Consider the following 27564-nt stretch of genomic DNA (forward strand, 5'->3'; position numbering starts at 1 on the left):
AGACACAATTTTAATCCTGTTTGTCATTTTTATGGGCGTCTTAAGAAAGTAAAGCATTTTACACAGTAGACAGTCAGAAGTTCGTAAAAATGGTACATGTTTTGAATAAAAAGTACACAAACAACGATGAGCTACAGGCATAATATTAAAGCGGTGATATATTGCTAAAGTGGATCAGATTTTAAGCCTCGGATTCTTGCTGACATTTGTACTGAGACGAGTATAAGGGGAAGTGCAGAAAGGAATCGGAAAGCATGAAGATAAATTGAAATGTATGTGGCATGATGAAAAGCATGCTGATGACAATTGCATATCAACAACTGTTGAAAATGTATTTAATGTAAACAGAAAAAATGTGTTATTATGAACAACATAAATATTAGATTTAGTGTACTAACAAGTAATAATAATTATTATTGCAATGTTTTCTACTTTATTTGATTAAACAATTGGGGTTGCATTTGTACAAGTTACTACAGAAAATACTCTTCTGGCCATGTTGGGTGTACTTAAAAGACTCGCGTCCAGAAACGCATCGTTACTACCGAATAGCAGTATCCAGTTTTATCCATTGTCTACTCTAAACGATGGTTGGCGTTTTGAACTTCTGCAGCAAATGCCTAATAATGAGCAGCTACTGTTCTTGGAGACTCCCATAACGTGACCGTTTCACGGGAGTTGGAAATCACAAACACACAAAAAGACAATTGCCCACTCACATCAACAGGTGTGTAATACAACATATTTTATCACCACTGGCGTTCCAAAACGAAAATTTCCGTTTCCAGTCTGCAAAACATTTTATTGACCATTCATTGAAAGGAACAATGGTCGTTCTAGAGCTACTGATGTTAGCTAGCTGCTGGTAATTAATTAGCATGGTTTTATTGTCGTGAGACAATGGTGCCAACTTTTAAAAGAATAGATTGTCGCGGAATTTTCATACACCACCACTAGTGACTACTAAGGCGAGGTACAACGGACTGCATTAAGGTAGTACTACACCCCCTGATAAAATTTTGTGACTAATTTTGCGTTTTTCTCAAAAAATAACTACACACTGGTAACAAAGGTTATGTATATTATAGGGGCAAGGAATCCAATTACTTCACTGAAATTTCAGTGATTGTAGACAAGTGGTTCATTATATATGTTAACAAATGAGGTACATTGTAGCGGTACCTCTTTTCTTATCATAAATAACGTACCGCTTGTCTTGAGTCACTGAAATTCCAGTGTAGTAACTGGATTCTTTGCCCCTATAATATACATAACTTTTGTTACCTGTGTGTTATTATTTTTTTAAGCTATACTATTTTTGAATCCTCCATAACATAAGTATGTAGCTAGTATGAATTGAATGTGGACATTATTGACACTTTTTTTTTAATAAATGAAATTTTACTTTGACCATTGACATTGTCCAGTAATTCAACTCTTTATTATACAGTACCCATAAGATTAAAAACATATTCTTCTTATCAGAGTGAATAATACAATCAATTTTATGTGTCTGAGGGTTGTTCACGGTTCGTGTCCCTTTCTTGAGACTAGATATCCGGTCTTATTACTCCTTTGGCTATCCGTGGCATTTGTCTATCCAAAGGCTATCCTAGCAGATGGGTGTCACTTAGTATAGAGGTATCATTTTGAATTGGCAAGCATTTTCCGCACATTATACTTTTATGCATTTTCAGATTTTCATACGGCAAAGGGAATAGATTTTATTGTGTAAACAGCGGAGGATTGGCATATTTTACCATCTTGCATCGTCATGATCATAACGGTTAAACAATGGATTCACATTTTGTAAGTAAATATCTTGAGTGACCATTTAGCCAGACCCTCCACAGTAGTGATGACTCCCATGCAGAGCTGGCAGTTCGTCATGATTTTTACAATTACATTATAAGAAATTTCCAAGCTTTCTATCTTTGAGAAGTGTTTATAAGTAACCAAACTAATCCAACTCCTTCGAGTCAGGACCCAAGCGTGTCTCCGCACGGACAAGCACATGCCGGCTCTTATTGTGGTCAATCATTGCTACTTATACCACGAGTCAAAATTCCATTTTCCAACGGCGAAGTTCACAAAGCCCAATTTAATATTCATAGTTCAAAAATGTGACATCAAGTTGCGGAGTACGAGTTTTTGTACCTCGCACATTCAGAGCTCAAAGTCCCTGAAAGTGCAAAGATAAAGGGGTTAAAGAACAGTGTCCTGACAGATGAGCATCATCTTGATGTCATATAGATATACTCACTCGTCAAGGACTGTAAAATAATCAGCAGCATTTCATGCTTGATTCATTATACTAAACCAGGTAAGGTTAAGGGCGTAACCAGTCCACAACAATTAAATTGACTTTGAAGCTATAAATGACTAAACTATTCCTCCTCAATAGTGTACTTGAGTTCAGGTGAATCCCATTGTTGAGGTGTTTTTGTATTGCTTATTTTTTTTTTTTTTTTTGTTTTGTTTTTTTTTTTTGTTTTTTTTGCTCAAAGTTATTACACTCATAAAGCTCTTTCTTTGACTATCTGAATTATCATTATCATACCTGATTTAGCCATGTATAAATAAAATATGCTAAACAAAATGAATGATCTTTCTTTCGTTTGGTGGTCTGAGACAGATTTTTGAATAAAAGAAGAGTAATATGTGACTTACTACCACGAAATGAGCGTAAAGTCGCGAGTTGGTAGTTTCAAGACATCCTGGCTGACTGAGTTGATGTTCTTTGTTTGCCGTGCACCTGTACAGAAGTATGTCCTTCGTGAATAGCCTATTGTGCCCCTATTCACAAAGGACAACCAGACATACTACTGGGTTGAACTGGTGCATGTGAAACAAAGAACACCAACGCAGTAACCAGGGCGTCTCGAAACTATCAACTTGCGATTTTATGCTCATTTCGTTGTAACATAATGTTTTGTCATGTTTATAAACATTATAAATAATTTTCTCAGATACGGATCAAGCTTTCCAACTTTACTTAAGACATTATAATCTTCCTAAAAGATTCATATAATTCGAGGCATACAGCAAGGTAATACATTAATGGAATGAAGGAATTTGTCTTATCTTTCATAATGGGAAAGGCCTGTCCTCCAGACCTCACAACGCCCATCATTGAAGCAACATGTCTGTCTGGACTCTTTATTTCATTAAGGTTAGCCGAGAGTTTTTCATGCGCTTGATTTCAGAGGGGCGTAAGTTCATAACAGAAACAGCCATGCAGAAAATGAACAAGCGTACCGGGACGTAGGCCTACTTACAATAGAATATTGATCCACGGTCAAGACATGAAAAGGCTATGAAACTTGGCTTAGCTCGTGCCCGGAGCTCGGATGCCGGGGGGGTGGCACAAGCCGTTTTCGGCAATTTTCACAAGGATTTTATAAATTGGGGGCATTTTGAATTTATAGCCTTGATATCTTTGATGAAATCAATGCTGCTATTCCCCTGATTACAATGTAAGGGTAGGCAACAACAACAATATCAAAAAGCAATTATTTGTAAATCGAATTTGGGATGAAAATCAACAAGACAGACTTAGCAGGCCTACAAAGAGAAAAACAATCAATCACGATTCACTGCACTCAGCGAATGAATCAAATAAAACTAAAAAGAAAGGAGCAAGAAAGAATAAAAAAAAAGAAAAAAAGAGAAAGAAAGAGAGAGAAAGAAAATGAACGAAAAGAAAGAAAGAAAGAAAGAAATGAAAAAAAATGAAAAAGAAAGGGAGAAAGAAGAGGAAAGAAAGGAAGTAAAATGAGAAAAGAGAAAAAAAAAAAGGAAATTCAGCCACACGGAGACTCGAACCCACAAAAATAGTTCATATTAGATTCCCAGTCCAACGCTCTATCCACTAGGCCATAGATCAGCTTACGCAATTCACTGTTCTCAAAGCGGATGATTTAACTGTAATTGGATGCAATTACATGATTACAATCGCGTCCGCATTATGGCTCTTAGAATAAACACGCATGTCGGCGCTGAAATTTTGAACGAACTGATGGAGGAAAACCTCGTTTTTTGCAAAACTAGCTTCAATTTGGAGTGAAAATCAAATGGAATAGCAATTGGCAGAATGTTGAGAAATAATGTAGGTATTCAGATGTCTAAATTAACGTCTCGTAATCAAGATATAGATAATTTCACAAACCAGCTTTTTCTCAAGCAAATTCTCCAAAATGTTCCCCCAAAACGGGCTTTTAAAATTTAATCGGTACTGTATTTGGTTCTTCCCCATGGCAACATTATTTCTTTGATCGATTTGTAATACAATACGAAAAAGAAGAAAACAATCCCTCGGTGTGGATTTATACGGAGCGCACATTTGAAAAAACCTCATGGAACGTGTTTTTGATCTTGTGAACATGGTGGGTAAAAATGCTTTAAACGAAGGATTTTCAAATTTATTCTAATAATTTGTATATAACACACACAAAAATGTTAAGCTACATCCAATGCACCAACATTTCACTCGCTGCGATATTTGATTACTGAGAAAACTCTGTTTTAGAGAACAACTTTATACGTCTTTTATACGTTTTTTATGCGTCTCTTTGTGTAACCTTAATATGAACGTTTCATATTTGCATTATATTGCATATTAATAACATTGAAGCTACATAAAAATATAAACATTTTCCAAAAATATCTCTTCCTTCAAAAACTGTTAAATTTATAATAAAGCCCATAGATTATAATGATTTCATGTTTTTACCACATCAAGTATTTCCCCTGCGGGCAATACAAAAATTGGCATCAGAGTTTTAGATGAATATAATTGTTTCGTAGTTTGTTTGCTTTTTAGATATGGCCAAACAAAATAAATAATATGTATCAAAGCCCTTGGCCGTTTCAAAAATGAATGCGAAATGCGTTGGGTTTTTTAACTTTATTTTGAATTAAGATTTGCGAGTGGTCAAAAGTACACAGAATAAAATTGTGGTTCATTTACACAATTGAAGTACAAATATCAATTGTTTTATACCTATAATAATCGAATCGAGTAATTTTCTTCCAAATATATCTCAGAATGACATGATTATACGGCAAAAAACTGAAAAAAAATATTAAAAGGAAATTTAAAAAAATTGCGATTGTAATGAATTTGCCGTTTCAGCTGAAATGGATGCCCTAAGAAAAACGAATGCGTGCGGACGCTTTGAAACATATTTTTCCCTGTTCACTTTACTATGCAAGGTGCTGCTTCCGCAAATAGCTCTTAAGTTTCATTAACTTTCTATATTAAGGAAAGGAAAGTCAGTTTTGCATTATTTATCAAACAATAATCTTGGTAATTGCCATAAATTACAAACAATGAACGCTATTAAACATTAGACAAATAAAAGTAGCCTGTCTGGATTTTATCAACTTCTATTGTCTCAAATGCAACAAGAACCAGACTGCCAGATATTAAATTGATTCCAGAACAGAATCAAAATTATTATCTTTCTGACCTGCTTTATAATGTATCGGTTATCTGTCAGAACGACTCTCAACACCAACTGGATGTAAACAAAGTAACATTGTATGGCTAAATTAGTACCAAGCGAAAGTTCATGGGCGTGTTAAATAGGCAATTAATTGCGGATGTTATTACAAGTGTACAAGACACAATGATATTTTCTTTGGCCATCATCGTTCCGACATCAGGATATCTTTTAAGAGAGCAGCTGGTCATTTGACCATTTAAGTAATTCCCAAAATCCTTTGCAAAGAAACCGAAACTACGTCATCGTTAATGTGAGTATGGTCAATGCGCACCAGGGCTAGTTGAACGTCCGTAATGGTGACGTAGTTTGAGTGTCTTTCCAGTAAAGGATTTCGGGAACTACTGAAATGGTAAACTTTGTGATGCAATGTCCGTTAAGCGTTTATCGCTGTATTGGAGAACAGATGATAAAATGTCAGCGATTTTATTGAAGAATGGAAATCCCAAAGGTTTCGATTATTAAAAATGACCAAAAAAATAAAAATACAAAAATAATAAAAAAACAAGTTCTACATGTATCAGGTCAACCTTTAATAACAGTGACTCTTCTGTGAAGAGTTTTGTAAGTGAGCATAGTGAGGTGGTTTTTTTTTTTTCTTTTATTCTTATTTTTGAATTGAAGAAGCTTAATTGAAGTGAATACTTGTCATGCTTGCAGGTATCAAGTTGTACTTAAAATATTAGCAACTAAAGTAGCAACTTAATACCGGGTAATCCCGGCTACACATACCGTACGGTGAAAAATAAAATAAAACAGAAGTGTACCGTATCTTCTTGTATCTGTTTTATAATTGCTAGAGAGCAATAAGCCTATAGATGGTAGTCTTTGAAACATCAAACGAAAGAATAATTATTTTATTTACAAACATGGAAACGCACTAATTTCCCTGTATGATCTGGTGAAAATCAAATTTTCAGAAATTTGGTTACCAGTGAGTAAAACACACACATACCTTCAACAGTGTTCAAGTTGAAGCCAACAGAAGCTAGCCAAAGCGTGGGACATAATATGAGATATACTCTGCAGTAAAGGTTGGCTATCTTTCAAAACGTGATGCTATTTGAAGCTTGTTAATTCCATTATTACATATTTTCTAGGTTAAACCAACACATTTATAACACATAAGTCATAACATCTTCATTAAACCGGGGTTGAATGATCCTCACTTCTTATTTTTTCAAAAGGAAAGGATTGATTTGCCATTTTCCTAAATGATTTGAACTTCTGACTATGCAATGCATGCACCCGCGTTGGCTTTGAAGATAATATCTGGTGCTATGTAGCCTATACATGCTCTATCTAAAATAGCTATATTTTTTGATATAGCATTAATGCCGGAGTTCCAAAATATGGTAATATTTGAAACAATACCAACTATAGTTTTATTTTATTAGGTCTACGCGCTAAGTATAATTACGCACGATACTTTTCCACAATTTTCCAACTTCTATAACGTATTTCCAGCTAAAAGTTGCCCGGATTTAATGTGATTTTGTTGGTACATTTAATATTTGTTTTGGCCCAAGCTATGTTTATATAGCAGTAAATATTATCATGTGATCTGTTTTCCCTGAAGAGGTGATCTTAATTGGCTAAATCCTTTTCATGATATGATTTCTAAATTATATGTATTTACAAAACTACCCATTTCTGGTAAATTTATATGGTTGATTGAAATACTTCAATGGACCAAAACATTCAATTAAGAATCTTTAAAAGAACCATGTCCTGAAAAGAATTGTTGGCCAATAAATTGTTAGTATGTTACCATGGAAAAAAAGTAACGTAACATATTGAAATATATTTTTCGGGTAGCTTTTAACCGGGACACCCTGCCTTGTCCACCCTGTACTGCCTAAATTCCTAGTATAGCATTCGGATAACACACAAAGATTTTTGTTAAGGGTGCTGACATTGAATGAGTGATAGGGTTGTATTGCTAAGATTTAGCGGTCAATTGAATCACATATAAACCATGTTGGACCACGGCATGGGAATACACACATCATTGTTTACAGACCCACCACGTTGATGACGGTAAACAAAATAATTGCCTGTATTTGACAGATTATTATCGAGTTGTTCTGTCAAAATAGGGAAACAATTGGTCAACTTTGAATTGTCCAGCGGGATGTTTCAGAACTTCAATATGTTGTGAAAGCTATAAAGTTATGAAATCTAACCACAAAATGTGTTCATGTCAACATTTTCGGGAAAGGTATCAACAAAAGTCATGTTAGGATAATGAATTCCTGAACTTAGCGTAAATCCCTCAATATGGCAATAACAGATGCGCGGATTGTTGCACGTATCATAATCACAATCGTTGCAAAACCTGTTAACCTCAGAAATTAATGATATAGGCTGAATGTGTGAATGAGTTATTTCTGATACAATTTTATTGTCCACGGATTGGTGAGTGAGTATGATGGAATACAAATAATACAAACAAAAAATGAAAGATATGCGAAATATGTTTGAATAGAAAACAAATTAACTCTATTTGTATAATGTCAACGTGGTCAAATGATCCTTAATGGCGTTGATTGATAAAAAGAAAACATAAAAAATGTAACAATTATTACACTTGACGCTAATCTAAAACCAAGTATAATTATTGTTATATATTCATATCTAGCCTATTCATGACTATTGTCCACATGATAAAACCAGTATATAAATCACAGACCAATGAAAGTCCGCAATTACCAGTATACGTGTGATTGCTGTTTAATGTGAATCCCACGTATGATAACATCAAATCCCACGTGTGATAACATCAGAATTTTTGAATAGTCACAAGTACAATGAAACGGAAAAGTTAAAATTGACCCAAACACTGTGTCAAAATCAATGGTTCTGTGATCATGGTGATGTGCCAATCTATGTTATAGGTGTAGACATCAATGGTAAAACAATACGGTATTGTAGATTTGAATAATAATGAGCTGAACAGATGAAATTTAATTTTTAAGTAATTTGCATTTTAGTAATATGTGACACTTGTTTCAATTCTAAACTAACGATACTTCTGATATGTCATAATTGAAACCAGCAGCCAATAGCTGCATCTTTTAGCTCGAATTTAACACCTCATTTGTTGGAATTGTTCTAGAAATAAAAACACGACGATCCAAAAACCCAAGGAAGATCCCAATTTAAAAGTTGCAGTTTGCTCTATTGCATGCCTATTGATTGGTACACAAAGCGCCGTGCTTACATTGATATAACTAGCATCGTGCTTTCATTGATTAGAACACAAAAGTGCAACTTTTGATTTCGTTTCTTCATTAGGTTTTAGATCACCGTTTCTCAACCAATTTCAACAAATAAGAGCTAAATAAAGAGTACAGGTAGTGGCTGTTATTTTAATTTTGACATACTTGTCTTTATTTAGGATATACAGGGGTGAACGCAACTGGTACCTTAATTCTTTGGCTTACTGTATTGCAAACGGTAACTTCAATATACCATTCGTTTCACAACAACATACTTTACCCCATTTGTCAACACCTATAGTTTAATAACTTTCAGGATATTTGTGCACAAAACGTAATTAGCGTATTTCCTATGAGTTTGTTCGTTGCATGCAATGCCTACCTTCTTTGACAGTTTTGCCCGTATCTACCTTCTCGACAAGGTAGCTCGCATTGTCTACCATCCCAACCTGGCGGGCATAGACATCCCCCAGTGAACTGGTCGCAAGGAGCACCCTATGGATGGAACAAACAAGAAAAGTAATGGGTCATTCATCTATGTTTACCGTGATGTTTAGAGAGGCAGTTATGAATAAACGGTAACATGGTGAAATGTTGAAAATATCGAAAAGTTCATGAGTCACAAAAATATGTACAGTATCGATCTTGAGCACCTGGCAAAATGAAAACACACAGGAAGGAAACCTAAAAATGAAACCATTAACACCTCTATTGCCTCTATCATGTCTATTTAAGTTCTTTCCTTATGGGCCACACATCCATTTATATGAATATCGTCTTTTAAATTTAAACATTAATTATAGTTCACATTTTAGTTCTTGCTGATCAAAAAATCATATCATCTGTCTAAAATATATTCAGTCATTGCCATTACCGATCTTTCAGTGCTTCCGAACTTTTAAATTTAAACATTAATTATGCTTCACTTTTCAGTCCTTGCTGATCAAATCATATCATTTATCTATTACAAAAATATGTCAGTCATTGCCATTACCGATCTTTCAGTGCTTCTGAACTTTGCAAGAAATAACAAAAATAACAATAAACAAAATAACATTAAATTCTCTCTTACCTGAAGACAATTACAGCTTTGTTCACAATTATGCCCATAGTGATATCCATCACACGAATCGGAGCATGTAGGACCTGTATAACCTCGTCGACATATACACGAGCCGTCCACATTGTTACATTTAGTTCTCCGTTGACAATGGCATTTCTCTAAACAATTCTGACCCCACCAATTCTTTGGACATTCTGCAAGATAAAACAAAAGTGAAAAATAAATCAGATTGGGAAAGGTATTAATTTTTGTGGACATGGATATAATTTTCTCAAATAAATTTAAAGTGTCAGTTTCAATGCAGTGTAAGGTCATTCATTGTATTAATCTGATATCAAACCCAAGAGATTTACAATTATACACCAAATCATGGCTCTATCTCTCCGCAACAGAAACATATAATAATAGAAGAAACGCCATATCCCTGATGTAATGCTCTATCTGCCCGCAACATGCAGGACATCAGGTGCTATATGAAACCCCATTGCATCGCCAAATTTCCTCAAAAACAAACCATCAGGTGCAAGAAACCCCAAATCACTTCTGCAACAGCTTCCTCAACGTAAGGATAGGCCTATACCCTAAAAAGAGCTTGTTTCAAATCTTTTGTATTAAAAATGCATCATTAATTAATTAAAAACAACGCTTTTTGTAATTTATTATAGAAGAGCGTCAATGGTACTCGAATAATAATAGCGTTATTTGAACAAGAAGTACTCATTTTTTCAGTCCATCCTTTCATTTGAGTTTGTATATTTCGTTGGCTGTTCATTAGCCTTTTGTTTGTAAGTTTATTTGCTTTAATTTGGATTTTCTTTTTTTTTTCTCTGTTTTTCAATCTCAATCTCAAGCTCTAGTCAATACAGAATCACAGCTCCTCCGCATCTCTTTTATAACATGCATTTTTGCTCCTTTTATATTGTCTTTGACTGCGATTATTATTTGTCTTATATATAATATGGTTATATTACGGTAAGTTTGAAATTTTCAACATCATTATCATCATAATATTCTCAATCACTTTCAGTATTTAGTTTGCTCTAATCACGTCCTTCCATAGTATTAATAAAGCTCTAGTGCTTTCCCGTCCATTGATCATGTCCAGTGATAAAGGATAAATCATCTTTAAAAAGCAAGACAAGTTTAGCAAGTCACAAATTATTGTGATGATAGCTTTCCACAGGTGAGTTCTTAAGACTGGTTATCTGGTTATCTATATCCATTACAGAGAGGATAAGATCCTGAGGAAGCACTGGATCCTCAATCGTAGATGAAATGGTCAGGAATAACCCACTAAGGCCTATTATAGGAAACTCATCTGTCAGGACATAGTTCTTACTCCAATATACTTGTACATACATACAGAGAATGACCTTTGAATGTGGGTACAAAAACTCATACCCGACAACTGGAAGTCAAATTGGTTGAATTGGGATATTGAACTACGCCATGAGAAATGAGGCTATTTATTTGGGCCATGGCGAGGTCAATCCTCCAGGACGTTAGTGTCCTGTCATCCACCTGCCACATACAGATCTACAATGACTCGCCACTGCCTGTTTTATTTTAGGGTATGTCCTTACGTTGAGGAAGCTGTTGCAGAAGTGATTTGGGGTTTCTTGCACCTGATGGTCTGTTTTTGAGGAAATTTGGCGATGCAATGGGGTTTCATATAGCACCTGATGTCCTGCATGTTGCGGGCAGATAGAGCATTACATCAGGGATATGGTGTTTTGTCTATTATTATATGTGTTGAACCTGTTGCGGGGAGATAGAGCTATGATTTGTTGTATAATTGTAAATCTCATGGGTTTGATATCAGATTTATACAGTGATTGATCTTAGACTGTATCGAAAGTGACACTTTAAATTTATTTTTATATAGAAAATGGTCATCGTGCCTTCATATTGTCTTACTTACTTACCAGTTCTAGTATATTTTGCAAATCTACATGCACCGGTTACCTCAAGAGTTAGAATTTAAATTATATATTAGGCCCTAAGAGTACTTTTTATGAGGTAAATTGTTGAATTACTCGAGGTTGAAACGTAGAGGTAGAGCATAAATATTAACTTATTTATATTTCAAAGAATTTACTGAGCCTTGCTGATATTCACACGACCACCTTTATTTTTTTCTACGCATAAGTTTCTGTATATTGTTTACGCGCCCTACTGCAAAACAAGTTACCTAATTTTCATGTCATAGTACAAAATACCAATCATGACCTCTATTAACACAATACAATCAGTCAACCGAATACCATAGCAAAATTTGTAACAAATCCTTCGTAAATTATTTAACAATACACATGCCTCTTTGGGAAAATTCTTGACAGTCTTAAACGCAACACAAAAGGAGTAAATTACTGTGATTATTCTTTCTGTAAAAGGCGTAATTATTCCCAACCATTTATTTATTTGCTACTCGCCCAACTTGACTGTAAATTCGCAATCAAGTAATGAAACGATAATCGGATGCATTGTGCTAGGACGCTGACAAATAAATGGTAGTAAGACGGTGCGGTTTCATCATATAATCATGACAAATAGACTCAAATCTTTCTCTTATCCAGCTCAGGTGCCAATGCCTATTTGATCAAGGAATGCAGACAGTAAATCGCTTGGTCAATGACCATGTTACACCACCGTTTTCATGGTTTTGACATAAAAAAGGATAATCAAAGAACTTTTTCTTTAATTCTTTAATGAGATGAGTCACAAATCGTGGAAGTTGCTTGACCGTATTATTATTATTTTGCTCTTTATATTATGCTCTGGCATAGTACGTTATTCAATTTTATTTTACTTTTGCTAATGAGTTTCGGAACTTAGGAAAAGTACACATTAAATTTTAAACCAATATAATTTTGTATATTGTTCCATGTGGAAGTACTTAAGTTATTTGTAAAGATAAATATACTACTAGTAGTCAAAGTGTATCTGTAAAGAAATAATTTGTGGTTTGAACAAATAAACATATTTCAGAAGCTTTCAGAGTTTTATGGGCTGTCATTAATGAAACTATTTCCAATAATAAGTATTTCTCTAAACACGCTTTGAATATGCTGGTGGTTTCCAACAAACAACAATGATTGCTTGTTGACTGTTTCGACCTAAGTAAATGCTTTGGAATACTAGTAAACCTACTTTATTTTTAAAGACATGCACCTGCAAATCGTATAATCAAAATACTTAATCATATTGTCACGATCTGCAATCAACAATTTATTTTGGTCCTCAAATATGTTCCGGGGTAGTGATTTTTTTTAAAACACAAAGAGCACCTATGATGATAAGAGCAAACTATCTTTGCAGTATATTTCAAGTTCAAGTTCAATACATGTTATATAGTAATTACAGAATTCCACTAAACACATACAGCAAAAGAATTAAGGTACCAGTTATGTTCACCCCTGTACTTCCTACACAATGACAAATATGTCACAGTTGAAACCAGTAGCCAATACATATACCCTTAAACTCTGATTTAAGACCTCATTTGTTGAAATCGGTTGAGAACTAAAGAAACAGTGACAGAAAACCCACGAAGTTTCATTCCAGTCGTCTATTCAATGGAAAGCATGGCGCTAGTTCTCTTGTTATAGATAACGCTCAGTATCTGATAACGCCTTTGAGCAATCTGCAACTTTAGAATTTGCATCTTCCTTGGGATTTTGGATCACTGTGTCTTTATTTCTTGACTCACGAATGAGGCCTAAAGATGCAGTTATTGCCTGCTGACTCCAATTACGACATATCTTTATTTGGCATGTTTGGTTAGGATATACAGGGCTGAAAAGAACTGCAATCTTGATTCTTTTGCTGGCTGCAATTCTATCAATACTTTTTGGTAATTGTTAGGAATATGTAATGATGCAAATGTGGTTTAAATCACATTCTTTGCATCTTCCAATTGCCTATGTAGAAACGTTGTAAGTTTATTTAATTAAAGAGTCTTACAGTAAGGAACTGATCAAAGCGTAATACTTGCTATAGTTAGGTAACCCAAGGAAATTAATTAAGGGTCTTTGTGCTTAAGGTCAATAGTCCCTTCAAGACAATGAATTATACCTATCTGTATAAATAGAATTTAAAATGATTAATTGAAAGGATTAATGCTCGTAAGCTTACTAATGACCTTAAGTAGGGGATACGGCTAATCAACCTTTTACACTCTATAAACTCCTAGTCGATTTGACTGAAAACCTTCAGTCTTCAGCTGGGTTGTGATGCAAATGACCTTGAGTACCGGACACTTTCCGGTATCAATGACAATCGACAAGTTGTTGTTGTTGTTGTTTGTTGTTGTTGTTTCTTAGTTGTTGTTGTTTCTTTATGAATCGAACCATAAGCTTTACTTGAATCGTATGGTATCCCGTTGCTTGAAATAATTTCCCTAATATCAGTGATAATGTGGACTTCAATCCCGGGCTTCAATCATCCCCATTTCAAAGATCAAAACTCCCTGAGCACAGAGGATGATGTTACAAGTTTCAGTTTCAGTTCCTGTGCATAATCTGCTGAACCTATACTCTTATAAGTGCATGAAGAAGATGGTTCCCACTCACCCATCACATTGACAACATTTTTGTTGGAATACGCGACTGATACTCTAACATGTCTAATGAATATCACTATACGCTGTCTCTGCCACTGGTGATTGACCTCAAAAATGTCCACTATTTATCAATTTGATAAGGAACCGGACAGCCATATCCATAATATCAGATCATCCAATAACATAGACAAAAATCATATGGGTATAGAATAGATAAGAAAGTACATCTGGACATTCATGGTTTGTATCACAGAATTTGAACTGGAAACTTTTTACAATGCCTAGATTTAATTACGGGGTAATCTCGAAAATGGCGGCTTTAACACAACAACGCATTTTACATGAAACAGTATAGCGATCGTGAAATTTCATATGCGTATTTTGTTGCTGAATATTAAAGAAATACCGTATGTGTATAAATTCAATGCATATTTTTGTGCAAAGATAAGCAAACAAATATGCCATGCTATAGTCATGATACTTTAAACAAAGCATAAATTAGAAAATAAAGTGGTTTCAGATCTAACCCTTCAACTTAATTTTATGAAGAATTTTAATGATCACATTTCTCACCCAGTTTGAATTTATTTGTCACTTAACAGTACTCTTGAGAGTTTCTCCTATCATTCTGTGACCCAATACGTGCATTTTGCTTTATATATCCGTAAGATTCATCGAGTCATTGTAATAAAGAACGATTACATTCTGCAAAAATGATTAATGTTTGTAGCCATTGAACTCAAAATCATCACACTACGTAACTGTTTAATTTGGGTAAAATACAGTAAGCCAAAAAATTAAGGTACCAGTTGTGTTCATCTCTGCATATCCTAAATAAAGACAAATACGTAAGATTAAAACAAGCAGCCAATACCTGTACTCTTTAGCTCTGATTTAAGACCTTATTTGTTGAAATTGGTTGAGAATTAAAGAAACAGTGATCTAAAACCTATTAAATGAAGAAACGAAATCAAAAGTTGAACTTTTGTGTTCTAATCAATGAAAGCACGACGCTAGTTTTAACGTACTAATCAATGGAAGCACGGCGCTAGTTCTCTTGTTCGCGAACGCGTTGTGTACAAATCAATAGGGCATCATATGGAGCAAACTTTTAAATTGGCATCTTCCTTGGGTTTTTGGATCGTCGTGTGTTTATTTCTTGAACAATTACAACAAATGAGGTCTTCAATTCGAGCTAAAAGATGCAGCTATATTGGCTGCTGGTTCCAATTATGACATATCTGTCTTTAGGATATAGCCTACAAGGTGTGAACACAACTGGTACCTTAATTATTTGGCTTCCTGTATAATTGAAACACACAATAAACAGTAAAAACAAACACAACAAATCACCAATACTGATTTTAGTAAAAAGTCTACATATAAAGACTGATTTAAGTATATGGTACTCAAATTTGCCTAAAATGCCCAAACAACATTACGATCCACTAATAGTTATTGGGCATTAGGTGTGGCCACCATGTTTCGTACGTTTATTAGGCAATTTGCCAGTTTAAAACTTTAAATTCAACATATTCATAGTTTGAGTTCAATGCATCAATCCATTAACTCTTAACCATAATCGGGGTTGATATTTGATATGAAATATTTTGATCCCAGCAGTGGTAAAGCTTTCATATGAGACTAAGTAGGATAAATTTTTAGTCTTGACCCCGATGACGCTCTAATGATAATTGCCTTTATTATTTGCTGAATAAAATATCATGTACAACGGATTAAAAGATATCCTTTGGTATGATACACAAAAAATTAATGACAGAAAGGTATTATCACAAAATGGTTGTCGAATCACATGTTGACAGATGCGAGTGACCTAAAATACAATAGACAAAGTCACTGTGGGACAAAGTTGAGCATTTAGGTGTGGCCACCATGTTTCTTAAGCTTATTTGTTTGTGTGTTATTCCTCAAGTGATGATGCTCAATCAATGTCGTCTTTTTATCAAGTTTGAGGTTACCAAATTCAAATATCTAAAAAACAAACCAATATTTAGCATATCTTGTTACAATTTGACGTAGGAGAAATTAAGATTTGTAGGTGCAATCTCCGGTACAATCTCACTTACATGACCAGCTTAATTTTTTAAGAAATTACTTTTTGAACTTTTAGAACTCTTGTTATCAACATGACCGCCTGATGCGGGAAATCCTCCACACTCTCAGGGGGCCAGTGGAAAGCTGTGTGTGTGTGTCAATATGGCTGTACATTCCCTGGATAGATAGTACACCCGGCGGAAGAATTCATTAGTTAAGTTAAGTGGTCAATGAAAGCTATATGGACTGCCATATTGCAGTTTAATTAAAACAGTAAATGGGTGAGTGCAAATGGTACCTTATCATTGGTAAAATAAATAGTGTTGACGCTTAAAAGGCACACGCCAAATGTAGACGCCCATAATCATGATACAGTTTCTGTGCTGTAGGTATGGAAAGCTTTTATAGCGAATGTTTTCAAAAGTTTTATACCCGCTTTGAATATTTATTTTAATTAAAAATAATTTTATAAATTAAATAGTTATTCAAGACAAATTCAGTTGAAACACTTAGCTTTAGGGACATTTCAAGAGCCAATACGTTTGGTCTGTTCCTCAGCCAGATGATGCGCTGATCCGCTTGAATTGCAATTTGAGTGTAGTGGATCAGCCCACCAACTGGGTGAGGAAAATAACAAACCTAGATAGCTCTTGATACGTCCCATATAAGGGGTATTTCAACTGGACTTGTCTTGAAAAACTAAGTTGTTTCATTTTATGTTACCGCACTGATTAACTAGTTTTGTTATTATTATTTTTTAACAAATATTGTTGGTTTCAAATTATGCTGTATAATAAATCAATTATCGCATTTTCTCGCATTTTCTCGAAAATTATCGCATTTTCTCGACATTTATTTATACTAAAATTCTGTAAATCTCGTCGTTATAAAAATATATTCTCAAGTGAGAGTACAGGATTTTACTTATTTATCTCGATACAAAGGTACCCTTTAAATGCTAATTAGTTTAGCTCCGTCAATTTAAGATACTTTTCTGTTGGGAAAATGTTGATAACGCCCATATGAATCTTAGAATTTATTGCAGATGGTGATGTGTCTTTTACATTAGATAAGTCATTTGGGATTCTTGAATCTTCTGTCGCAGATGGTAGTATCAATAATTAGTAACAGACTAAGAAGACCTGCTTGGCTAACCCCATAACCCACATAGGTGAGGAGTTTGTTTCTTACTAAGATCGTGAAAAGTAAATAATTCGGCCCATGAGATTTCCGGCGCCCACAACCTTCTTTAACAAGTAGGAAAAAAGAAGAGAGAACAACAGATGATAATAATGGAACAGAATCTGGTTTCAACGCTGTAGGTCTTAAGCAGTATCATATTTACAAGTAGTATACGAATAAAAAGAGAACCGGAATAGATTTGCCTTATATATATGAAGCTTAATATTGTAATTTACAATATCACGCCAGATCTGAAGTCCATTTTAAGAATTTTAGAAACCTCTGAAACACATCAAGACTTTTCTTTCTAATATTTCGTTTGTGCTCAGCTTATACGTGTACTCTTGTAGAGCACAAATCAAATCTTTCATGGTACATTATATTCCTGATATCCGCGTAACCTTCTTCTGCTCAAAGTGTTAATTAAGTTTTTAAGATGAAGAAAGTGCTGTCGTGCTAACAGGAATTCGACGAGAATCTAACTTGTTAAACAAGTACTTGATCAGCTTGAACGTGTCATCAGACATTTGTTTATTTTGTTTACTAATATTTTGTTTCGTTTTATTTTTGTTCACTTGTTTCTTCTTCAATGTGTTGTGTAATGTGTTGGGCGTGTAATGTGTGTTGTGTTGTGTTGTGTTGTGATGTGTTGTGTTGTGTTGTGTTGCGGGTATGGGGTGTGTTGGAATGCCTTGTGTGTTGGGCGTGTAATGTGTGTTGTGTTGTTGTGCTGTGCTGTGCTGTGCTGTGCTGTGCTGTGTTGTGTTGTGTTGTGCTGTGTTGGGGTGTGGGGTGTGTTGGGGTGTCTGGTGTAATGCGTTGTGTTGGGATGCGTTTCGTTGGGTTGTGTTGTTTGTTTGTTTGTTTACCCAGGTTGGTCCGTGAGGAACACATGCTAATCCATGGAAAACCATGGACCGTTCCAAGCTCATACAAATGCACAAGCCTGGATAGCCAGTGTAGGCTAATATATGCATGCTGGCCTAGATAGCTTTGATAAACAAAGCAAGAAATGGAAGAAAATAGCTAGGAAAAAGTGAAAAGAGAGAAGGCCACTCCCAAACACAATTGTACAATTTTACTCTTAGCCCTTACTTCGTGAGAAAGGAAACTGGAATTCCAATCTCAGGCCCCGATGCAAAGGCTTGTATTGTGTTGTGTTGTGTTGGGGTTTCTTGTATAAAACGTTGTGTTGGGAGGGGTTTCATTGGGTTGTGCTACATTTCATTTTGCACAATAAGCATGATAAATGAATATTCATTTACCCAATAATAGTAAAACCGATCTTGTTAATGTAAGATCGCCATTCGAAGGATGATCTTGACCAGACACTGATGAAATGACATCCCTAATGGTCAATCTGATGATAAAGTAATTTTTAGCATACTGACTACACTGCCCATGTCTTAATTGACGTCACTTGACATTGAATTAAATTAACGTAATTAATGTTACTTAAATTATTGTAACGCATTAATTGCGGTTAGAGAAGCGTCTATTATTATGAAACACATTACTGTCATGCTTAATAGATATCCGAATTAAGCCATATTGTGGTTTTGTGCAACAGCCTGTTCATTTACGTTTTAACAGATACGAGTGAGATGTGTCTAATTGTTCATATAATTCTCACGTTCCGTGATGACATGAACAAAATTAGTAATATTTAGCCAAAGTGTACAGCTATCAATGCCATTTTTAACCACACTTTGGTCAAACTATAATCAACTGTTAAAAATAAATATATACTTTACCACCAACCTATTATACATAACCAATATGACCAAAGTAATTAAACACCTTACATGCCTTATCATTATGTTTCAGGTCACGTTTTGCCAACTTAAATAGTACACTTGGCTTGAAATACAAAAAGTTAATCATTAATTAATTGTTTTAAATAGTTTGTTTAAATGTAGTATCTCTCTATGAGTGTATCCTATTGCACTGTTTTCGTGTTGTTGTTTGTGTAATACATTTAATTGCATTTTCAATCGCAGCGATTTGAAACGCTGTATCGTGTAAATCGATCAATTATTATGGTGCAAATAGGTTTCCTGTGTAATAATATTGACTTTTAATATTTTGTAGGAAAAACAAGCACTAACCAATAACTAACTTATTTTTCTTAACTATGTTAACCATGTAATGTATTTTTAACATTGTAGGGACAGCGCATAAACTCATTTAAGCTATCTTCTAATTGAAGCGAATGACTCTCCAAAAATAAACAGATTCACTATACAATAGTGCATGGCTGTAAAGGACAAAGATTAGTTGAGGTGTCTAATTTTGGATTCGGTTAGCACAGAAACATTTGACAGGTTATTGCTAAATATAGAACTCGAAGAACAACTTTTGATTTGGTGCATCGATGATTTAATTATGGTTGATAGATTAATGATTTCGATTAATACCGTATATATTACCATTTTCGTTGATACATATTTTTCATATGTGACTGATTCAAAAATATAAGATATTTATCATAATATGTAGCTAGAATTTTGATCTAACCACTCATACTTTGCTCATTATATCATTTTATGGCAAAATATGGTAATGCAGAATCATCTATAGAAACAACCTTTGAATTATGTAGTATTTAGCATTTCTTAATTATATATTTTCCTGAAGATATAAATATCTCAAAAAAAGTAACTAACTCCCCTTAAATAATGACCATTACTCAAAAGGGGCTATTGTATTACAAATCTGTAAAATGCGTTGGAAGCAGAATTTATTTCTGCGCATTTTGACACCTCATTTGACACGATAGCCCAGAAAACAATAAAACACTGGTCAATTTAATCATTTAATGTAGTGAGATCCAGATTTGAAGGTTGCACTTACATACAATACAAAAACACTCGGATATCATTACACAGATTTCCTTCCATTATACTGAATACAAAATTACGTAAGACAATTTACTGCAACTTTCAAATCTTGGGTTACATTGATTTAAATGTACGCTGTGACGTCAATATTTAGTCAATAGCTACAACTGAGGTGTCAAAATGTGTAAAAATAAATTCTACTTCCAACGCATTTTACATATTTTTAATACAATCGCCCGTTTTTTGAATAATGGTCATTATTTAAGGGGGGTTGGTTACTTTTTGGAGATGTTTATGACATGATATTGGTCGTTATCACCCAATATCATGCTTTACTTGAAATTTTGATCCCGCCCACTGACCAATCGCAAGTAGGAGGAGTAAATAGAAATTTAGGAAAGGAGATATATTGGTAACATTGCACAGACTCTTATGGGCAATTCCAAGCATCATTCCGAAACGAGAAGAAGTTTGCATATGCAAATTACTGAAAATTAGGGTGGTTTGGAAGAGTTTCTCTTTTCCAAAAAATAGTTTCCATTATGCTATTCACCTACATGTTTGGATGCTGCATCAAAAAGAAATTCATATGCAAACTTCGCGTTGCGGAATGATGCGTTTGGAATTACCCTTATACGGAAATCTAATGCAAACTAATCATGTGTTCGTGTAATGTCGGAAAACCATGAATAGTAAAGGAACATGTATGTTTAGATTTCCGTGTACAATTGAAACCACCCCCACTCGGTTCCGTACGCACAGATACATATGGCATTATTGTTCTTTTTCGGTTTCAGCGCCAAAATTATGGAATCAACTGCCCACTCATCCGTGCAATAGACTTGATATCTCAGTTCAAATCGGCTCTGAAGACATTTCTGTTCGACAATGATTTATTTTAATTTCATATTCTGTGCAATCTTCATCATTTGAACATTGACTTTGTGCATTGGATCCTGCTTTGTATATAATCTGATGATTTATACTTAAAGTGTATGTAGGTGGGATGAAAAGCCGAAGATCAATTGAAAATTTTGACCTTTCGTATTGAAGATATGCATTTTTTTTCCCAAAACACCAAAAAAAATTAGGTGTTTTTGGGAAAAAATCCATATCTTCAATATGAAAGGTCAAAATTTTCAATTGATCGTCGGCTTTTCCTCCCAACTGCATACACTTTAAAATATATCATTAGATTTATCAAATTACTTCGAGGACTGTTATATATCAAAAATGTGAAAAATATCAAATTTTAATAATTTGTCATAAAATTTGGATTATATCGTGAATTTCAAAAAATGAAAATTATTTGATATCAGAAAGACATTCTTCGTATTCAGAATGCAATTTGATATGTCTAATGTGCTCTCATGTCCCATAAAAATACTGTCGAAACGCTCAAAACGCTCATTCCAGATCCCTTAAGTGAATTCTATTTTGCATATAATTTATTTAAAGATTTTCATAAACATCGAGAAATTGATGGCGTCCAATCATTTGTGTGGATGTATACTTTGGTATGGAGCATGTCCATTACACCTACTGAACTCTATCAATTTCCTACGGAATTTGTCTAAATTGTACTGATTTAGAGGGTAATTTTTGCAGCGCCATGGTCATGGTGGAATACTCATCATGCTCATCTTGTTTTCCCGATTTAGGTTTTCCCGATTTAGGTTTTCCCGATTTAGTTAAGGGATATAAATACTCTGTGTGACACTCAGGGACACATTTGGCTGAAGACAGAATCTAAGACACTTACTACCTTACAACACATGCGCCCAACACATTGCACAACACAATGCCTGCAAAGAAATTGTGCTTGTCTTACTAAACACACTCTCCATATCGATATTCATGATATTGCTAAGACACAAATTTTATAATAATTAGGCAATACACGCACTTGAATATAAATTGCGATTTGTTTTCAATAGTCGGCACATGTCAGTTGATATCGTTACACGATACCGTTAATTCGATTCTTGCAAATAAAACAATTTTACTTGAATTAACCATTTTCAAAAATAAATATAAATCAAACTTGGGAATCCAAAATGATATGAACATATGATCTGACAAAACATTATAAGTTTCCATTTGTTTACATTACCTATAAATACTTTTTGTATAAAAATAAACAAATATCGAAAGAACTGACATTGAGCGTAAATTGTACTTTTTCGAATCATTGTTTTGGTTTCTACAGCGGACACAAATAGCTTGCTTGCAACATTATTACTGTCATCGTTGAACTGACATTATCGACATTTTGAGTTTAGAAAACACCATTGCCTTACAAAGATAAGTCATACTATAACAATACAGCCAACTATTACCATGTCTGTGCTCATTTTCTTGTAAACTTTAATGCTTAAAATTTTATTTTTATTCTCATGTGTATTCGTTATCGCTCATTGTGGCAGTTTTTGGCTGAGCGAGCGAGAAAGAGGAAAAAGAAGGTCTAGACTAGCTAACCAGAAGTGAACATTTCCACCCGAATTGGGACTGGACCTGTGTAACAACGTCAACTCACGACACTTGATGACTAAAGCTGATAAGGAAAATATTGATATAAATGTTTTGTTTCTAATACTAATATGTTGTACACGTTGTAGTTGACATTGTCTTGTTAGTGGGCTATTCTTGGTTTTTTTCTATTCACCTGTATATACTTGGGCCTGGTTAGACTATGCCATAGTCGATTCTTTATAAATAAAACATGTTATTAATCATGATGAAAGCATTCAGTTGAACTCGAAATTATACTGATATTTATTACATCAAAATACTAGTATAAAATTGTTATGAAAAAGTTTATATAATTATATTAATGACAGTAAAAATAAAGTGTACGTAGGCTTATTGAATGCAACATATCATAATGTCATAATTGTATTGGCACTTCAATACTGAACAATTCTGATTTTAGAATCTGCCAGTTTATTAATCGCGAAATTCCAGGTTAAAATCACTTGGGAAGCTAACAAACAGAGGGAGTAGGGTGACTGAAAAGATCAGATGTGAAAATCTATCAATTGTGCACACATTAATTAAATCAGAGTTTTAAGCTTAAATACAATATCCAGAGTATGCACAATGGGCAAGTGGACTACCATGACTACGGGGTAGTCTAGGGCCTGGTGGAAGGGAAAAAAAGAACATATACATGGTCCATCAGACCCAATCTTTTTTACGGTAACCATGATAGATACAGAGATACAATCAGAATATGACAATGAGATTCTTTAATAAACATGATAAAAGGAATGTCTGGATTTCCAGGTTTGCTTCCTGAAAAAGACTGGAATTCCACTTTCCAATGGTAATGGACATGGTGGAAAAGGCGTAGAAATGCAATCAAATGTGTTTCAAAAAATCACAGAATTACCCGAAATGAGACGTGAAATTTAGGATTTTCGACTGTGAACTATTTTTGTTGGATTTGATCATATTTAGACACTTTGAAAGTCTTGATTGCAATCATAATTGTTCAAAAAGTCCGGATATCGATCCATTTTTTAGAATAGCCCAATGACAGATAGCTAAATAATATTTCCATATTTTGTGCCATTTTCATTCTTTCTAAAGCAAAAATCTTGAGTACTAAGTAAAAATCCTGATAAATAAACACGTTATTTTCTACGTGCAATGTGTCTAAAAGATGATTAGTCTAATTTATTATATCAAAGTTCAAACTGAAGACAAATCATAAAATAATAATATTCCTTTGCTATTTCCCAGCAAAAAATATCGCATTTTTTATGTAAAAACACAAATCACCTGAGATACGCACAATGTTAGTCATCGTATACCACACTGCCATATAAAAGTGCCATTTTATTTCATTCTTCAAGCATTGTGATTCACTGTTTAGCTATTCTTTTACTATCCTTGAATATGCCTATTTTATTTTGCTTAGCGTTGCAAAATTTAACAATAAAGTAATGAAATCATTAATTGATCTTTTCAATTAAAATAATCAATGACTCAATTTGAATTACAGCTTACGTGTTCTTTTTTGTTTAGAAACAAAAGATGTCTGGCTGGTCACTCGTGTCGTGATACCAGATCAAGGTTAGGTGAACAGTTGAATTAACTAATTATTATCAATGAGTTACAACTTTTAAAACTTTCACTTTAATATTCATTACAAGTTTATGCCTTTATGAATGACTCAATTCTGTGTAAGCTGCAGGTTGGTTACCTTGCAGTCAAACAACGTGTCTAACAACCGTGAAGAATACCCACCACACGTAATGGATTTGTTTACCCTTGATTATGCACAATAAAACAATAGATTAATTGTGACTAATTAATGCTTTAAAGGAAGTATATTACAGACAAAAGGGGTCGCTGGGCACCAAATATTCTGGACAGGTTGTTTCGTTTTGATGAAGAGATATAGTCGGTAATATTGTGTAATTTGTATTCACCTTAGTCATACTTGCTATGTAATAAGTTCAGGTGCCCAAAATGTTCATCTGTTTATCTATATCGATCTAGATACACTTCCTGCCCCCTGTCAAATTGTGTTAAATATTGACTCTTCATATAAAAGCATTATACCTCATAATTTTCTACCACTTTTACGCAAAAGTTCCATAGGCGAAATCTGTCACCCATAAGCCTTTGAGAAGTTTCAGATCACTACCTGAGCATAGCTGGCTTGTCATCAACAGGTAAAAGTTATTCTAGGGCGAGAAGGGTCAGTTTCCTACTCACGCAAGCTGCTTAGTTTTCCACTTTCATTTTCTCATTTTAAATAAAACTTAATGGTCAATGGATGCAATAAGCTATAACGTCTCCGACGGAAACCAATCAACGGACCATTTCATCGCTTCTTGTATAACACATTATCACAATATTTTTCAAATCTGTTATGTAAAGGAAGGAGCGCAACAAAGAAAACTTTAAAAATTTACTTTTTGAGGAAATTTCAGGAAAGCCTTGTTGCCTTGCGCTGCTTAGTTCTTTGCGTTAAACACATCAAGAGATATATCCTGCGTTGATAAAAATAGAGCTGGCCAGCCCAGGTGGATATGGGGTTGTTGTGGAAACAAGGAACTCTTAACTAGGATAAGAACGCAGGCAGTAGGACACTATGTCCGTCTCAATTCAACTCGTTAAGAAGTGGATAAGCTAATCATAACTGAACTAAATATTTAAGAATAGGGGAAAAGGTGTCAAATCGTATTTGGCGGAGATGATTTTCATTGACATGTTAACTTCTTAGACTTTATCTGCTCCATGTATTAAAATGGATATAAAAAAAAAGACCAGTAGTACGTATTCGAGTGTGTGCCGTGCAATATGAATTGGGTGATAACAATAGTCCAGTTGCAAAGTCTGATATTGTACGGTTTTCAAATGCAATGCATTTTTTGTGATTAAGGCTAGGAACCAAGTTATAATTCTGCTGAAGACCCTGAAATACACGAAAATACCCCGGTCAAAGGTCGTACCCTTTCACCCAGCTACCTATGTAACGAGACAGACATCCTAGATGGTGCAAACTATTCTATTCATAAAATTAGAGTAGAATTTTGCACCCGGATTCTGCATGTCTTTTCATGTGTGCAACTGTATTACATTGATTGATACCCCACACACCACTGTACACCCCTAACCACAAACACGCACCTTACCCATGATACACCTACCAATAAAACACCCACCCCCCCCCCCTCACCCCTCCCCACACACAAAGCAAATAAAAAATATACATTAAATCAAGTAACAAGTGTAAACATTTAGATTGAATCAAGGAGTAACCGTATAGGAGGAAATATTCCACAAAATGTAACAATATTAGCAATAATTGTCTGCATGACATGCTGCTATTTCGGTCAACTGAAGATAAACGCTCTTTGAACAGGAAATGTCAAACCATTTTTGGTTGCAAGCCAATAAGATAACATAAGCATGATTAGGAAAGTCCTGGGATAGGACAAACCCTAATAGCCCTACTTAATCATGTTAATGTGCGGCACAAAAATGATAACCACATCATATCAAACCTAAATCTTACCACAGAGCGATCTTCACCTCGCATTAGTTGCTACAGGATGAGGTGGGTTCTAATGAACATGATGAATCCCAATCTTTTTAATGCAAAAGGGTCCAGTAAATAAACATCTTAAAACAGTAACTACCCCCCCCCCCCCTTAAATAATGGCTATTATTAAAAAACGGGCGATTGTACATGATTACAAATCTGTAAATATGCGTTGGAAGCAGAATTTATTTTGACACCTCATTTGTAGCAATTGACTAAATATTGACGTCACAGCGTACATGTAACCCAAGATTTGAAAGTTGCAGTAAATTCTATTAATTTGTATTCAGTATAATGGAAGGCAATCTGTGTAATGATATCTGAGTGTTTTTGTATTCTTTGTAAGCAACGTGGTAAGTGCAACTTTCAAATCTGGACCTCACTACATTAAATTGACCGGTGTTTTATTGTTTTCTGGGCTATCGTATCAAATGAGGTGTCAACATGCGCAGAAATAAATTCTGCTTCCAACGCGTTTTACAGATTTGTAATACAATACCCCCTTTTTGTTAGTTGCTTTTTTTTGAGATGTTTATTATACTTTCACGTTAATCCATATTAAATTCTAAAGAAGATTGATGAAAAATGCTGATGAGCAGGGATTGGACAGGTTTGGTGTTTGAGATACAGTGCTTCCCTTTTGAAACGATTCCAGAAGTTATAACTTTGAAATCAATCAATCAAGAATTGGTGTTTACCATTCAGTAACCAAAATATTCGACAGCGTACATTGGTATCACTAATTTGAAACTGTCAGTGTCAATCAATGATGGGCTTAAAAAAAGATGCTTATTAATACGGTGATTAACATGGTGGTAGATGAAACTAACTTTCACCCTTCACTTTTACAGTGTTACGTTTTGCAACGGATAAAAAGAATACTAACTGCAACTTTTCAACATCGCGCATTTATGAGAACCTTATTAGCATTAAGTCGAATTTCCCACATAATCAATGTAAAGATAACACACTGACTGAAATTTGTATGAAATTGCATTTATTGCTGTTAAATATCAATCATAATAGATATGAAAAGGCGTTAATGTGTTAATTGAAGCGTAATCATCGGGGTAATCATGG

General features: G+C 34.4%; 1 protein-coding gene across 2 annotated transcripts in view; it reads right to left on the reverse strand.

Annotated features, from left to right (window-relative positions):
* LOC140141864 (uncharacterized) overlaps nt 1-27564 on the reverse strand; it is a 125136-nt gene that overhangs the window by 66678 nt on the left and 30894 nt on the right. For both annotated transcript variants that reach the window (XR_011857469.1, XM_072163736.1), the window contains exons 3-4: nt 9798-9982; nt 9108-9220 (exon numbers count right to left, since the gene is read on the reverse strand). Coding sequence is in view for 1 of the 2 variants with exons in the window: in XM_072163736.1 (XP_072019837.1) it covers nt 9108-9220; nt 9798-9982 (298 nt within the window). In the remaining variant the exon portion in view is untranslated. The remainder of the gene's footprint in view (nt 1-9107; nt 9221-9797; nt 9983-27564) is intronic.

This window comes from Amphiura filiformis, chromosome 20 (assembly GCF_039555335.1).
Source record: "Amphiura filiformis chromosome 20, Afil_fr2py, whole genome shotgun sequence".
Classification (NCBI taxonomy): domain Eukaryota; kingdom Metazoa; phylum Echinodermata; class Ophiuroidea; order Amphilepidida; family Amphiuridae; genus Amphiura; species Amphiura filiformis.